Genomic DNA, 18014 nt, shown 5'->3' on the forward strand with positions numbered 1-18014 from the left:
AACTCCCGAGCTAGCTCAGATGAGCCTCCCAGGGATGGTAGATTGAAGTCTCCCAAAACTATAAGTTTGGGAAACTCAACCACCAACCCCGAGAGGATATCGAGCAGCTCGGGCAGGGCTGCCGCTGCGCGACTAGGCGAAATGTACACCAGCAGCAAGCCCAACTGCGCCCCAGAACCAAATCTCACAAAGAGAGACTCACACCCGACTATCTGAGGAACGGTGGTCTCCCGCAGACATAAGGTCTCCCTAATAGTCACCGCCACACCCCCACCCCTACCATGAGCTCGTGGCCCATGTAGCACCCGGAAGCCTGGTGGGCAGAGGTCAACCAAAGGGACCCCACCCTCTGGGCCCAACCAAGTCTCCGTGATGCAAGCCAGGTCCGCGTGCTCACCCTCAACTAAATCCCTAACGAGGGGAGCGTTGTTAACCACGGACCTGGCATTCAGGTACACCAGCCGGAGCTCAGGAGGCTGCACATCCTCGCTCCCGGAACCTCGGGGAAGAGGCAGAGGGTCGGAGCGCCTCACCGCTTGCAAATAGCGGAGACGGCCCTCCCGGTAACGATACGGCCCTCTGTCTATCCACCTGCTGCCATTCCCCGTCGTGGGAATCGGTAATCCCACGACCCGCTCATGAGCCCCGGAGACAACCACACCCCGTTCTCCCCCCGCGCGGTCGGACCCAAGTCTGGCCTGAGCCATGGTTGATTGGCCACCCCCCATAGCCAGACAACCCCTATCTCCCACCCCTCTCCCTAACCCCGTAAAAAATTTAGATAAAAAAGTAATCAGAGGCCTCTTATTAAATTTGTGTTGACGGCCCCTGCCCCTGCCTAGCCATCTCTCCGGGTCCCAAAACCCGGGCCCGTCATCGAGGTTAAGAGTGTTTAAGGAGGCGGGTCGCACCCAGGAGAGGGGGGCACCCCTGAGGGCGTACAAATCCGTGCTGGTGTATTGTCGCATGGGTCTAGCAAGTCCAGGATAGGCATCCCATTGGTTATGTCCATGGGAGGATCAAAGTACCTAATTGTTTTTACTGGAATTCCAATATTGTTTATTCAAAATTAGAATTGAGTTAGAATTTTGAGTTGGAAGCCTCAATATTTCTTGACTTCTGGGGAAGCAGTGACAGACAGTGGACAGCTCTGCAAGAGGGGAGCCAATGACTCCAGCAGAAAGATGGCCTAGTGAATCAGTTGGCTCCCCAAAGTCTCTCCAGATTACGAGAAGGGCCTGGGATCACCCTTAGTGCTCCATAGAGATGGTTCCTGCAATGATACCATAAAACAGCAGGTTTTATTGGTCTGGTAGTCAAGAAAATCAGTTTTTCCCAAGCCTCATTTCAGAGCCTTTAAAAGAATACTGAGTTCACCAACTTTCTCTCTTAATCACTTTCACTGGCAGGGGTTTGTAAGTTGCTTTTTGCATACTAAGAACCCTCAGAAGGACACATTTTATTATACTGGGTGGTTTTCCTTGAAACCCCAACTAAGAAATTTAGTAAGTTTAAGAACTTAAAGAAAATGTTTTTTTATTTGGAAATAAGCATCAAAGGGTGATTAGAATGATTCTTTTGCAATGTTTAAAACAGATTAAGGAACCAGATTGACTCTGGATAAGATTTTGAAATAATTATAAGAATACTTCCTGTGGTTTCTTTAAAAATACATGAAGATTTTTAATTTAAGCGTAAGAGATCTTTCCTTTGGAAAGTGTTGTGGCTTGGAAAAAGAATAAGAGGCAACTTTGAATTTGGTTACTAGCGACTAGTAGAGAAAAAAAAACTAAAAATTATAATTAAAGGAGAAGACCCACCAGTTCAGAATGGAAAAAGGAATGTTAACTCTGGAAGTATTGAAAGATATTTGGCAATGATGTACTCCGAACTTTTTTTTAAGATTGTCTGTTACAATAAAAATGGGTTCAAAAGAGGAGATAGAGGAAAATTCAATTCAGAAATACACTGTTTTGAATATGAACTTAAAATTGACTGCATATAAGAATGATACTGAACAGGATGTTAGATAAGATTTACAAATGAAATCAGCAGATGTTTTAATAACTAAAAGGGAGATACAAATAATAAAACAGAAGCGTGATTTGGATGTGTGGATTTCAACTCAAGTGTGACATGGACAACTTTCTTACTTTGAACAAGAGAAATCTGTTATATTTATGAAGAAAGTTAGAGAATGAAAAGAAATTGGATTTTGAGAGACTAATTGAAAAGAATAAACGACTGTTAAAAGTAAAAGGAAGGTTTATAAAGTTGACTTATTTGATCAAGGTTAAAATGTGTATGATTTTTTTCTAACAGTTTTTAATGGTTTTTTTAAACAGGACTGAATAATGAAGCTTTAAAGATTCATTTATAGATAAGATATGGGAAGAAAAGATGTTTTCTTCTATTTTTACAGAAAATGCCAAGCTATAGTACTAAAATTGAAGTGAGGTGTTAAAGCTGGGGAGGAGTTTCTGAGAAGAGATGAAAAGAAGATTATTAATTTGTGAGACATTATTTGAAGAGATTAAAAATTATTTTCTATTATGTTTCTGGTAGCTCTTTAATAGAGCTGTAATCAGATTGAATAAGGCTTTAATGATTTGTTTATAGATATGAGCTAAGACATAGTAAGGAGAGGTTTTATGCAGTTGTAGTTTTGCAAGAAAATAATAAATTAATGTGTAAAGGAAAGGAATATGAAATTAATTTGCTTGTTTAAAGTTTATATATAATGAATTGGGAATCATGTTATAAAAAGGCATACATTCCTGGGATTCCTTTGTCACTGAAACATAAAGTATCGTTTAATTTTATAGAATTAAAAGAATGAATCAGTTAGTGTTAATTAGGAGTGAGAGGTTCTGCAGGGTTCAGTATTCTGTGTACTCCTATTTAAAATCTGCATGAAGTTTCTGGGTGGGATCATCTGTCAACATGGAGTAAGCTATCAGTTTGCTGGTTACAGTCAGTTTATATCTTTCCCCTCGGTGAAATAAGTGATAAGGTTGACATCTAGCCTGGATGCATGGAGGCTATAGTTATTTGGATGGGGAACAATAGGCTTCAGCTGAACCCTGGCAAGAATGAATAGTTCTGAAGTTTGGGGCCTTCTCGTTCAAGCTTTGATATTGGGTGGGATATCAGTGCCTCTAGGCCCAGGGTGCAATTTGAGGATCTTCTAGATTCATGACTCTTTCTCAAAGAGCAGTTGGAAGTTGTATCTAGGAGGGCCTTTGCACAGCTTCATGTTGTGCGCCAATTGTGCTTCTTCCTGGACTGTGAGGCTCTTACAGTCATTCATGCCCTTGAAGATCATCTGTTAGCTTCAGCTGGTTTAGAGTGCAGCTGAATGGACAGTTAAGTGTGCCCCCTAGAAAGATGCATGTTTGTGAGTTCCATTGGATGCCAGTTTGCTTCCAGGTGCAATTCCAGGTGCTGTTTTGACATTTAAAGCCCCGCATGGCATAGACCAGGTTATTTGAAGGACTTTCTCTTCCAAATTACATCTACCCATTTCACCATGTTGGCCAGGAGGAGGATACTGTGGGTCCTGCCCCCAAATTAGCACCATCTGGCGGGACTGTGATAGTGTGCGTAATGCTCTTGCCCACATCCTCAAGAATATCATTCCTCCCAAGCTGAGGATAGTCCAATCTCTGATAGCCTTCTGGAAGGCTCTTAAAACATGTGGCTTTTTTGTATCAACCTTGGGGATCCCTGAGAGATTCTGTAAGTTGGCTGCATGACATTAAGTGATGTTTGTTCTCCCGCTTTTGTGGGGGAGGGGTTGTTTATATAATATATTTTATTGTTTTGTTTTGTTTTGTTTTTAGACTGTTTTGAGTCTTTTAACTATTGTGTTGTATGCCACCCAGAATCACATATTTTTGAGATGAGGACCAATAAATGTAAAAAAAATATTTGAGACAGAAGCCATCAGATCAAGATTTGCCAGGAGAATATCAAAGAATTCTGATAGAAGTGACATTCCTGTGACAATTTGGGTAGGGTGCCTTCTGTTGGATTAGTAAAAAGAAAGGAGGCTTCAAGAGTGGGCAGTGAACTAAAATAACCCCTTTAGCAACTTACAAGATTACTTCATAACAAGAAGTCTTTGGAGAGAAATATATATGTATGGGTTTTTTAATAAGGCAAAAACAGCTCTTATAGGAGGGTTTCTTAATATCAGGCATTGTGATTTATCACTTAGTAAAGCAGCAGCTGCAACAACATGCAAGCAGGCTGAAAAACATTTGCCACAGAATAATAGGTTTTGTATGGCATCCATCCAGTTGTAGAAAGAAGTCCACGTTTTTTATGACTATATAATTTAAATAGGTTTTGGAAATCAGGTCTCTCCAAAGCAGAAATGCTAGAAAGCAATTGCTTAAGAGAAGTAAATTATCTGTAACAGAAACAAAGATTAAAGCATAAAGAGGCTTAGTCAAAATGGAATACTTGGGGCTCTATTGGTGATAGAATTTAATGGTCCTTAGAAAAATTCTCAGAACTTTTTTAGTAGAGTGATGGAACATGTTACTATGCAAGTAACATGACTGGGTTTTAAAACAGATTCCCAAATTAAGTGTCCCAAATAAGGAGCTTCTGAGAAGTAAAATGGCAAGTTTTTACTGGATATTTTATAACCCTTGAGTGACAGATGTAACAAGTATGCCTTCCAATGTGGTTTTCAAGAGCTACCACTAGGAGGGTGTCCACGTACTATATTAGTTTTGCTTCTTCAGGAAGAGTTAGTGTATCTTGTGAACTCATTCCTATTTGTTTGTTTGTTTATTACATTTATATAGCTTCCCCTATTTCAATAAACCCTGGGCGGCTCCTAATCAAAATAATGTTGCAAATACCCAAAATCCCTGGAGTAAACGTGTACTTGTTTCTCTGAGAGGAAAAGAATAACAGGTACAGGTGGGTTTTGATTAGTGTAGCTAATTAATCCTATGAAATGGTTGCATTATTTGAATTCACAATATTTCAAGTGATGTTTCTATAGAAAATGGGAGAATTGGTTCCAGCTCGATAGAAATAGACTATAAATTTTAAATATAACTTTTATATCTATATTGATGAAATATTATAATAAAGAATAAAAATATAATATAAATTTATGGTTAAGAAAGTCACATGATAGTTATAAATTTTTTTAAAAAAATCTAAATATTATTCCTAAAGGTAAACTTACCCTGACAAAAATATCTTTATTGCCTCTCAAAATATTTTAGTAACATACACTGAACGTTTTTCTCTTTATTTAAATCTTTATAATATGCTGGTAGATGCAGAGTGCTCTAGCCACATCTCAGCAAATTTGCATGCTCCAATTGAGGTTAGGGTCAGCATCCAAAATTAGCAGTGTCAAAAACCCCAGCCACAACTGCTCGTGTGCTAGCCTCAATTGTACACGTGCTAGCCTGACATTAACTGAATTTTCGGTTGCATTAAACACAACCTGGTATCAATTTATAATTTGTACTAAATCAAATACCATATTATTTGAATTCACATTAATTGCAACCTATCTGAATCAAGAATCTGTTTATAAAGATACATTGAAGGAGACAGAACAAAGATTTATGACAGTAAAATGAGTGGTTTGGCAGGGATAGTAACGATTACTACAGTAGTATTTTGGAACAATGGGAGGAAAAAGAATTGCATAGTGATTAATGATTTTATGATCCTAAACAAAGTGATATAATTTTTTTCTCTCTTGGTCCATCCTGCCATATTTTATAAGTATGTAGTCTCACTGCTTCCATGTTCATATTTCTCTGAGGCAGAAAGGACAAGAAAGAGACTTGCAGAACAGAATAAGTTGCACCAGTATCTGTTAACAAAATATTCAATTCTGAGATAGGTGGAGATATAAAGAGACCAGACTGATTAACAGTAATAAAGGTAGAAAGAGGTCCTTGGCTATCGTAGTGCAAAAAAAGCAGGATTAAAGTTTTCCTTTAGAGTTTCAAATTATAGAGTGCTGACAAAATATTAGTAGTTTGGGAGTGTATTGGTATAGGAATGTAAAATTGATGCCCTATGGATAGTGCCCCTGCATTCCAGACATTAAAATTTCTAGCACCCATGGTTTTTTTACAATAAACGTGTATAGTATCTGGCATTTCATTCTGTGGTTGACCATTCCATTTTCTGTTAGTAGGAGAGAATTTGGTTTTATGTTGTTAAATCTGTAAAGCTAACAATTGGTGAGTCTGTGTATTTTGTATTGCTACAACAGTTCCCAGTTGTAAGTACTTGCTTATACTGATGGATAAAATATCTGTGTTCTCCAGTCCAGAATGTACCCTCACAAAGTACCCATTACTAGGGACTGCAAGATGTCAATTCCAAAACTACAATGGAGAGCATTGCAGAATCTGGCTTGGTAATCTCTGGGTTGTTCTTCTGGACTTTGGATTGCTTCCATCTCTTCTCCTTCTATGTGTCAGGAAATGATGGGGCCAGATCCCAAGATCTTAGTTGTTGTTTTTTTTTAATGTTGACGCAATGGGTATGAATTTGGGCAGACTCAGAGACACAGTGGAGGACAGGGTTGCCTGGCATGCTGTGGTCCATGGGTCACGAAGAGTCAGACACGACTTAGCAACTAAAAACAACATGTTCAAATAAGCTAACTTACAAGATGCTTCCTAAACTCAGGACCCATGCCTGCCATGAGATTGAAATTTGATAAATTTTATAAAATATTTTATGAGATAAAAACATTATCCTAAAACATTTATGACATAATTCAAATGTTCCTAAAACATTTTCTCTGCTGATGTTTGACTGTGCTATACGGTATAATATGGGTTATTTTCAAGGCAGATACATCTCTGAATGTCCTAAAGGTACTTTTCAAAAAGCAACTAGACTTTCTTTTTTCCTTGAAGACATTTTGCTTCCCATCCAAGAAGCTTCTTCAGAACTGAAGACGCTTCTTGGATGAGAAGCGAAATAACTTCAAGGTTCATAACCATAATCTGGGTGACTGAGAATCTCCATAGATATACATCAGGAAATATCCTTTCAGGAAATATCTCTGAAAGGATGATCCAAGGGGTTATAGGTTGCCTAGTTTTAGTATTAAACCTCAAACTAATTTAGGGTCATTATAAAAGTGTACCTCTTTCTAAGTGTTTTATGCCAAATACTGTGGTATGAGGGCTCTTTCAGAAATATGGTGAATAACTAGTCATTATATCCCAAGGACACCTCTATTGAGACAAATTCCACCTCCTCCTGAGTTCCAGTTCACCCATGGATCTAACTTTCAAAAGTATTCTAAATAGTCAACATTTCATAGCCCTTTAGAAAAGTTGATTGTAATAGATAATTAGAACATTCATCTAAGCCACTCAGTAGCGTATTCAGATGCTGGATAGAAGATTTTGTATTAAACTTATGACTGATTATATGCCATCAACTCCTATCAACTCCTAACAATTGCATAGGTAGATTTTCTCCATGATGATCTGTCTGGTTTTCCAAGTCTTCCAACAGTGCACTCATTGGTACTATAACTAAGTCCATACAACTTGCTGCTGATCGTCCTCTTCTTCTTTTTCCTTCCACCCTTTCCAGTATTCTTCAGAGAGCTAGGTTTTTCCATAATGTGTCTGAAATAAGATCATTTGAACCTGGTCATATCAGCCTTGAATGGAAACTTGGGATTGATTTGTTCAATTATTCTTTTATTTTCTTAGATGTTCACTGTATTGTCATGAGTCTTTTTCAGTACCAATGTTCAAAACTAACAATACTATTTTTATCCTGCCAACAGTGTAATATTCTCAAAAAGGTCCAACCTTGGTTAATTATGGGCCCAGAGTATGTCAGCCTGGAATTACTATCAGCTCAGACATCATTTTAAGAATTTGATTCTTAATATTCAGTAATCAGATTATTATAGAGATCAATGGGACAAATGAATTAAAGGACATGTTCAGATCCAGCAAATTCTGTAACAATTTCCTTCCACCTATCCAAGCATCATGAACTTCTCAAGAGAACTGGTTTTCACAAAATGTGTCCAGAATATAATCTAAGCCTGGTCATTTTTCTCACTGAGAATTTTAACTGATTTGTTCTATGACCCATTTGTTTAATTTCTTAGCAACTCATGGTATTTTCAATAGTCCTTTCCAATACCAAAGTTCAAAAATATTAATGATCTTTCTATCCTACTTTTTTAAAGTCCAACTTTCACTTTGATAAGAGTGTCATAGGAAGAACCATTGATTAAACAATTCTGATCTTTGTAGGTATAGATACATCATGACATATTACATGTAAGCACATATATTTTTTAAAAAAATCTCTTGATTCAAAATATTTTGCTAGAACTGTGTGTGTGCCCGTGCATATGCAGGCATGCCACTTTAAGTCGCTTTAAGACTTCTTGAGACTCCCTGGAAAAAATATAAACATTCTAAATTGAACGTAACCATTGTCAAGTTCAAATGCTAATCTGAAGAGACATTTAATTATACCTGATAGTTTGACAAGGATTGATAAATAACTTGCTACAATCTATGCTTTACTGATTTCTGCTTTTCATTACTTATCATGGACTTCCTGTCGAAAATATTCATTAAAAATGTATGTGCCCTATACTGTCTTTTCTTTTATATGTGCATCTTTGCTCAAGCACTGTATGTTCATTTTTTCACTTCTGCTCTTATACTCTTTTGTTTTTCTTCTCATTTACTTCAGCCCTGTTAGCAATATCATTTCTCAATTATTTTTCTCCATTTACTATATGTATCCTTATTCTATATCCCTTTGTTTGCATCCGAAGTCCAAATATAGGTCTCCTTGCATTTCAGCGAAATAAAACTCTTTGTCTTCTTAATTGTCCTTTTATAGGTCTGAGCATTTGGCCCAAGGATTAATTTAGTTCTTAGCAATATACAGTACATGTTTTAAATTAAAAATGGGTCCTTAGGGTGGATAAAAACTTTGGCTTCAGCTTAGAAGTTAGGTTCAACCTACCTGTTCATTGGACTTAGTTTTTCATCTGATTAGTGTCCTATTTCCTGTTTTAGAAATTAGAGTTACATCAGATATTAAACAGTAATAAAGGACAACTGCCTTGTTATACTGTCACCTCTAGTATTCAAAGACATTACATTTTTCAAAGATTATTTACTCAAATATTAATGATGTATCTTAGAATTAAAATGTTCTTTAAAATACAGGCAAAATAAGAAAGGCAATGCCATGGACCATAATGCTTTAAATGATTGGTTTAGTTGGCACATGGAATAAGAAAACAATGTGGTTTATGAACATTTAACAGCACAGTCCTTTTTTTAAAAAAAATGTAAATACATCCCATTGGTTTCATTATGGTTTCCCCCGATAAGTATTACAGTCCAAGAGACACTTTAAAACTGTAAAAATGTTTATTTAGATCAATTAAGAGGAATGTTAAGTAAATGCATGAAAGATTTCCCCAAGCTATTGGCCATGGAGAATATATTGTCTGGAACCAATATAATACCATACTACTTTAGAACCATCTGTTTTTCAACTATACATGATTCAAATTTCAATTAATCAAGGTATTTCTTTCCAATATTTTTTTAAAGTCATACTTCTATATTAGATAGCAAATACTGTGTTTCCTCAAACCATGATCTTCTCTTTTTTTAATGAAAATTGCCCTTGAAATAACAATTTGCAATGCAAACATTGTTTTACAATTACATGTTATATAGAGTGTAGCTTATAAGCATGGATATAAATTAATACCTACAAGCATTATATTGCAGTACCTGACTGAATTGTCAGCAGTATAAGAAATAAAAGTATCATGGAAGCTAATCAATGAACATTTTATTTATTCATAATATGGTGCTTAACAGTGTTCTTTCTACATTTCGTGTGTGTGTGTGTGTATGTGTATATATATATATATATATATATATATATATATATATATATATATATATATATATATATATATATATATATATATATATATATATATATATATATATATATATATATATATATATATATATATATATATATATAAAATAAAGGGAACACAAGATAAGACATCCTACTATTAAATACAGTACATTGTGTTGTTTAAGTGTTCCCTTTAATATATATATATATATATATATATATATATATATATATATATATATATATATATATATATATATATATATATATATTTGTATAAATTTTAGCACTTAATGATGGTAAGAAAGTGCATTGGATTCCAACCCAAATGTTATTTAAATGAATCCAGAAGCTTAATGGGGATCAGGTAAATAAAACAAGTAGGTTTCGTGGCACCATTGTCTTTATTTGTAACCTGCTTATATTATCAGTGTCTCCCATGTTCACTGCCAGAAGAACACTGTATGCATTTTAGAGATTGAATATTGACACTCATCAGTTAGAAGTTGAATACTTGTTTTCATTTACATATAATATGCTTAATTAGATTCAAAGATATATTTTATGGTCAGTGGTGCTGGGCCTTTAACTGGGCAGTTCTGTCTGGAATGTATATTTTCTTTTGAGGCTTTGTTTCCTGTTGGACAGAGTTCACTGATCCTATTTGTCATTGCTGGCCTTTTGCACTATGTGCTTTTCCAGATTTCTAGAAAACCATCAAAGTGTTGTGTAGATATACACAAAAATTATTACAAATAGATTAAGCACTGTTCCAATTATTCCCAACAGAGCTAAAACAGATTCCTCTTTTTCCTCACTTTCTTCTTGCCTTTTTACATCTTCTAGCGTTGTAATGGCAGCGCTCCTCATTTTTTTCTGCAAAGACCTTCAACAGCGTTTGGACTGCTGGCTAGAAAGAAGGAAAAAAATTACTTACTTTGTGGATCCTCCCTATCCTTCATACACATACATATACACACAAATCCAACATATAACCCACATATTGCTGCACATGTATTCTATTTTGTTTTTTCCATAGTAGAAAAGGAGAAATTTATAGTTCATTCCAATCTAATTTTAAGTTTTGAACTGAATAGTTTTTTCCCCCCAGAACCTGCATCTATACTTTACATAGTAAACATATGTGGCTTACTGAAAAACAAATAACAGGTAGTTAAATTAGTAAATGTTGATATATCAATGAACAATTTTGATCACATAGCACAAATTAGGTTAGCTTTTTATATAAAAGGTAGGGTGGCTTTAGTGGATTTTATATCTAAAAATCTGCATGTAAACTGGAAAGAAAAAAAAAAGAGAAAATTGTATAAATGTTACCATAAAGTGTGGCAACAGATAGCACAATGGTGTTAGGAAGGTTTTGAAGAAGTGCTATATATAACAATGTATGGTAGATACCAGCTATTGTCTTCTGTTTCTTTTTTGTTTTGTGGTGGTTAATATAGATTTAATGTGAGTTTTGTGGCATAGTTCATCTTACAATCTTTTGGTGTCATAAAATCAAGATGTATTTATGCTGGGTTTTGCAATTTGTTGTATTTCAATATTACTGTTGAAAAAAAATATTGTCTAATCTGAATGGAATGCCAGACAATTTACACGCAATATTCAGAAAGGCATGTAACTGAATGCCTATTGAAACTACATGTTTTTGAATATTTTAATTCCATTTAAAATGAAAGTGATTGCAACAATGAAAAATTAATACATTAATGTACACTTAAAGATTCGTAAAAGTCTCTCTTACCCTACATTGCATCAGGAATAAAATCTCATCAGACATGCTGCTTACTCCTCACTGCAGTGGAAAAACAGCCTTATCTTCATGGAGGGCTGTTCCTTTCAGTCAGAGCAGAAATTGTGTGCATGCATGAACAATTTCTTGATAAATTAGGCTGCAGATGCAATAGTGTTATAATATGTTCCAAGAAATGCAGGCCTTAAGTTGGTTATCCATTGAAACAACGTTATGTTTGAAAGGAAAACCCTGCTCTTCTCCAGGTTGTATGTATGTTCCTTTTAAATTTTTTGAATCTCCGATCAGATGAAGCACATTCTGTACCAATAGTGGATACACAGCTGAGGCTTCCAGTTAAAATTTAATCTCCCACTCTTTGTCATATACATGTAGCTATTAACCCAAGACATTCCAGATGCATGTTTTTGTAACGTGCTCTCGAGCTTGTTAATTCTCTGAAGATGTTTTCTTCATGTTGCTGAATTGTAAATCCAAGTGTAGTAGATGCAGTTATATTGCCCTGTTTACATTTTTATCCAGAAGGAACAAAAGTTAGTTGTTTGCGACAAGAAAAGGAGTATTACACACCTGCATTCAGAGCATCCGACAAATAATCCCGAGGCATTCTTCAGAGCATTGCATAACTTAGCAGCCAGTCAGATCTGAGGAGTGGAATGTCAGTGGCTTCAGTTGCATACGGTAGTGAGTGGTGACATTGATTAAACATGCAGTTGGCACTTGCTGAATAAAGAACAGCTACAAGTCCCCCTTGCAGACAATGAGTTGCATAACAATGCACGATGGTTCTGCTGTTTCATTGTCAGGCTGAGCACATTTTAATCCAGTAACACTTGTGAAAGTGGGCTGTGTAAAATGAAGCCAAATTTACAAAGTACCATGCTACAAATAACAACCTTAAAGGCATTTGAGCAGCAACAGGGTTTTCGGTCCTTTTGTTTTTGAGTTCTTTTTCATTTCAACAGCTTTTGGTAGACTGTTGATTCAAAATAGAACCGTCTTTTTGAAATCTATTCATTCCTCCCCCCCCCCGTTCTCTATTTGAAGAATACAGGTCAGTGTGAAAATAACACCATGTACAAAAGGTACGTTCCCAGTCTTTTGTCATAGGAAGTAATTATCTGATGTTCTGAGCAGGAATTGCAGATCTGTGGTAATGCAATTTAGTGTATTAAGTTATGTGTAATACCTTTTTAGATAAAAAAACAGAATGATACTTCCTTAACTGACAGATATTTCATTATTCATTAAGTAATTGGTAGACAATGGTTTTGGATGAGAATAGTTTTTGCTTGAGTGTTTCCATCCTTTATCCATGGTTTAAAATTATTTCTGTGAATTTCTTTTCGCTACACTTCTTTCAGGTAAATTGTCGTATTTTTATGGTATTTCTTTAAACATTAAAAATCTCAGAGATGTATTTAGCATAAGAGCCGAGCATATTACAGCACAAAACCTGATTTGCAAAATGGCCTATATCATCATGGAAATAATTTTGAAATAATTTTGGAATTAGTATATACTAACTATAGGGGTGTTTTGAGGAAAGTTTGTTTGTTTGACAAATTGCTTTGATTAGTACATAGCTTAGCAAAATATTTTCCACTCTAAAGCCATCTGGGGGAGTGTGTTGACAAGTACATTTATTGCTCACATGACTTTAGATTATTTCAAAAATGTTATTTTCAACAAAAGTTGTGTATTTTTAGATTGAGTTCTGCTACTGATTCCACAAGTTGATCTCTCACTGATTCTTGTCTGACAAGATACAATATCAACAACTTATATATGTGTGGTGTGTTTCTTTAGAAATAATATTTTGCTATTCATTTGAAAATATTATTTTACAATAATCCAATAAAATTATATGCTGTAATAGAAGTAGATATTTATTAGCAACCTGGGTACTAATGTGAAACTTGAGTATCTAGATCTGAATGCTTGTTTTCCATTATTCTTCCTACTTATAGATGACCGTTTCCTATTTTTCTCACCATTTTTATGACTACTTTTGCCTATTCTTGTTTAAATGTCTTGCATTTTGAAACACTGTATAAAATTTTATACATGTAGGAAATACTAAAATCAACAGGAGCTTTTAGTACCTTTGATGAACTACACAAAGTTCTTGATGCTGCAGTATAAGAAACTAAATTAGTGTTGCTTGTGGTCTTAAAATTTCTGCATTATAGATATAACTTTAGGGCAATCAACTCAGTACTCCACTATGTTACTTATATCAAATATAAATAATTTCTTTCCATATTGTGACACATGAATGCTTAGATTTTCGAGAACAGTAATCCTACAAGTGGTTAATATAGTTTTGGGTTTTATGGAACATATACAACCAAGCAAGAAACATACATTGTCATTAGAGGGTAATTTATAGTATGAAAAGCATATTACCTTCCAATGATTTTGAGGTACTTTAGTCAGAGCATTTAAGGCATTATCTGAAGAAATTTCACATTACTGGTCCTTAATTGATTTGATTTTTAGGTTCACCAGCTTTTCTTTCCACAGGGTGATTTAGCATAGGGATGTTAATCAATTTGTTCTATATTTATAATAAAAATATAAAAATAATTCACAAGCATTTGAATTATATTTTAATCCAGATGCTGTGTTTAAAGGGTTAAAATTGGCTATGTAAAATAATCTATTGGAATTCAGTATTGTATTGGTAATAGTATTCAAAACTTGTGCAGATCTAGTTCAAAGAATGAGACAACGGAATTTGGATTTAAATAAATTGTATTAATTAAAACCCTAACCTAATATAATGTTGTTGCAAATTTTAGATAGTATGATTCTATAAGTCTTCTTAAACTTTCATCCATTAGTTTTTTTAAATCCTCTATTTTATTAGAATCCCTTTGAAAATAGTACAACTTGTGAAAGTTTAAATGAAGCATAATTATTCTTACACTTTTGTTTCTCACTTTAAATCTCAGCAGCTGCACATCATAATTAATTTGAATAGGATTAGGATTAGTTGGCCATTTTCCAGAAAGAGTGACTCAGCTGAATTTGAAGAGCATTATTAAATAAATAGTGGTAGTAAAAAGGAATCAATAACAAAATGATTACAGACAGAACTATGAATGTAAATAGCAGTTCATAGTAGCCCAGTACTTGACAGAATTTCATATTCTAAGAATTCAGTTTAATTTTTTTCATTTTTGCTCATTTTTATAATGATGGTTCCAATTACTACCTCATGTCAAAGTGTGGATAACATTTAATGGAATCTCAGAAACTAGAGTAGTTGCGGGGTGCTTTGTATTTTTTCCTATAAAATGCCAGAAGCAGAAATAATTTAAAAAAATTTAAAAGGTATGTGCCAAATGTGACCAAATATATTTACATTTTTATTGGAGCTACATTGAACTAGTAAGAAGAGCAACTAATATCTCACACATACTTGATTTTATCTTACGTTAGTTGACTTTCTTCCCCAAAGGTGAAATTAAATCATTTCTTCCATTGTGTAATTAAAAGAAAATAGAAGTAACGTATTTAATCTTTTTTTACCTGTATGGCTAAAATTCTGATTTCATATTGTTCTCACTAACTTTAATGTTGTGGAGAATAAAAGAGAATGTAATTCATACCTTTTGTTGGGAGATTCTAGAAAGACTAGGAGAATCATTCAGACATAATACATGCCAGTATAGCTTAGGACCGCCCCCGACCTCCGTTTGTTCTGCCGGGACCTGAAGACCTGGCTCTTCGAGCTCTCTGGCCCAGGCTGAGAATTTTAATTTTAATTTTAACTGGGGTTTTATTTGTTCAGGGATGGATATAATTTTTTTTAATCTGTTTTTAACTTTTGTATTTTTTGTTTTAACCACCCTGTAAACCGCCCTGAGTCCTTCGGGAAAGGGCGGTATATAAATATAATTAAAAATAAATAAATAAACTAAAGATATGAGTTGGTAAATATAAATAGGATTCATCTATCACATTAAAACAAACAATGGTTTATTTAGATTTAGTATACTGTAGTGACAGATTTTATTTTCCTGGGCTCCAAGATCACTGCAGATGGGGACTGCAGCCAAGAAATTAAAAGATGCTTGCTCCTCGGGAGGAAAGCAATGGCAAATCTAGACAGCACACTAAAAAGCAGAGATTTCACCCTGCCAACAAAAGTGTGTATAGTCAAGGCTATGGTCTTCCCAGTTGCAATGTGTGGCTGTGAAAGTTGGACCATAAGAAAGGCTGAGCGCCAAAGAATTGAGGCCTTTGAAGTATGGTGCTGGAGAAGACTCCTGTGAGTCCCTTGGACTGCAAGGTGATCAAATCGGTCATTCCTAGAGGAGATCAACCCTGACTGCTCTTTAGAAGGCCAGATCCTGAAGTTGAAACTCAAATACTTTGGCCACCTAATGAGAAGGAAGGACTCACTGGAGAAGAGCCTAATGCTGGGAAAGATTGAGGGCAAGAGAAGAAGGGGATGACAGAGAATGAGGTGGCTGGATGGAGTCACTGAAGCAGTAGGCATGAGCTTAAATGGACTCCAGAAGATGGTAGAGGACAGGAAGGCCTGGATGAACGTTGTCCATAGGGTCGCGATGGGTCGGACATGACTTCACAACTAACAACAACAACAACAAAATACTGTTTAAACTCAAATCAATTATAATTTATTCAGTAATCCATAACTAAGCTTGATGTGTAAATCTAGTCCTTGATAACTAGAATTCATAAAGTGTGAGGATTCAATCAGGGCTTTTCAACCAGTGGTACGCATACACCAGTGGTACTTTAGCACCTGGCAGGTGGTACGCAACCCCTAGCCAAGTGTAGCAGGGGAGAAAACCAGCTAAAGCAGCACCACACAGACCTGGAGGAGATCAGCTGGAGCTGCAGGGCTCGGCAGAAGCCCCAGGATCTGCACGCATGGCTGCATGCTGATTGGAGCTTCTGGCAAACCTGGAAGAAAAAAGGAGGAAGAGGAGGCGGAGAGAGGAGAAGCTATAAAAGGAACAGATTTTGGTGGGAGAGAGAAAAAAAACACATGGAGAAAGAGAGAGAAGAGAAGAGGCTTTTGTTAGCGAAGCAGTGAGGAGAGAGCGAGCAAGAGGCCTTTGCAAGCAAAGGGTGAGTGAAAGAGCGAGCAAGGGGCTTTTGCGAGCAACGTGTGAGTGAGTGAAAGAGCAAGAGAAGCTTGTGCGAGCAACGTGTAAGTGAATGGAGCAAGAGAGAAACTTGTGAGCAATGTGTGAGTGAATGGAGCAAGAGAAGCTTGTGCAAGCAACGTGTGTGTGAATGGAGCAAGAGAAAAGCTTGTGTGAGCAATGTGAGAGTGAAAGCAAGCTCAAGGCTTTTGCTAGGAAAGGGTGAGGGGGTTGCGAGCGAAGGGTGAGAGAAAAAGGGAAAAGAGAGGGGGAGAATGGAAAAAGAAAAGAAAAGGCATTGACTTCTGAGTTCCACTACTGCAGTAGGAAGGAAGCATTAACATTGAACCTCAACTTTTTACTTTTCCATAATATTATAAACTAGCCATTTCTATAACAACAAATGAATCTAACCAGTAAAGCCCAAAATCCCCCCCCCCTTTTTTTTTTGTAGTCATCAGGTTTTGGACACCTTGCTAAGCACTGGTGGCACTCAAATATTGTCATGTCCTAAAAGTGGTACAGTCTGTGAAAAGGTTGAAAAGCCCTGGATTTGATGATTAAAAAGTAGGTTGGCTTCCAGTTTGAGCAGAGGTAGCTAGGAAAAAATGATAGATATTCCAGAATGTCAGTTTCTATCATATGTCTTCCCTTGCAGAGTGAGCAAAAAAGAGAATCATTCTGTAAGATTTAAATTTATACAGTTCAGAGCCTATAATTATTCTGATTATATTTAGAATACAGAATACCAGATTTGGAGGGACGCTGGAGGTCTTCTGGTCCAGCCCTCTGCCCAAGCAGAAGACCCTATACCATTTCAGACAAATGGCTGTTCAAACTCTTCTTAAAAACCTCCAGTGACAAAGCACCTATAACTTCTGGAGTCAAACCTCATGGTTGTTTTTTTTCTAAACTGGAAAATTTGTTATATTTAAGGTATTATTTTGCAAGTTTACCGGTCACTTTTCTGAGTCAAATTTTAAACTGAGTACCATATTGTCAAACTGCTTTTGAATGTCTCATAGACAAGTGTCATCCTTAAAAACTAATACTTAGGGGACCATATAATTCAGGGAGATTCTGCAAAGCCCCTGAAGGCAGGACAAGAAGCAATAGATAGAAACTAATCAAGAAGAGGACCAACCTCTTGGTGGAGCAGTGGGCTAATG

General features: G+C 35.9%; 2 protein-coding genes across 3 annotated transcripts in view; one reads left to right on the forward strand and one right to left on the reverse strand.

Moving 5' to 3' along the window:
* The window catches only part of BIRC6 (baculoviral IAP repeat containing 6), a 153745-nt gene that overhangs the window by 114090 nt on the left and 21641 nt on the right, over positions 1 to 18014 (forward strand). The gene's annotated exons all lie outside the window — the stretch shown is intronic.
* LOC308660148 (protein TUNAR-like) lies at positions 10660 to 10812 on the reverse strand (the record flags this gene model as incomplete). The annotated part of the gene is made up of 1 exon (XM_081314365.1): positions 10660 to 10812. One exon carries the CDS (start codon positions 10810 to 10812, stop codon positions 10660 to 10662), a length of 153 nt encoding a protein of 50 aa, XP_081170491.1.

This window comes from Vipera berus (genome assembly GCF_964194415.1).
Source record: "Vipera berus genome assembly, chromosome: 1".
Taxonomy (NCBI): Eukaryota; Metazoa; Chordata; class Lepidosauria; order Squamata; family Viperidae; genus Vipera; species Vipera berus.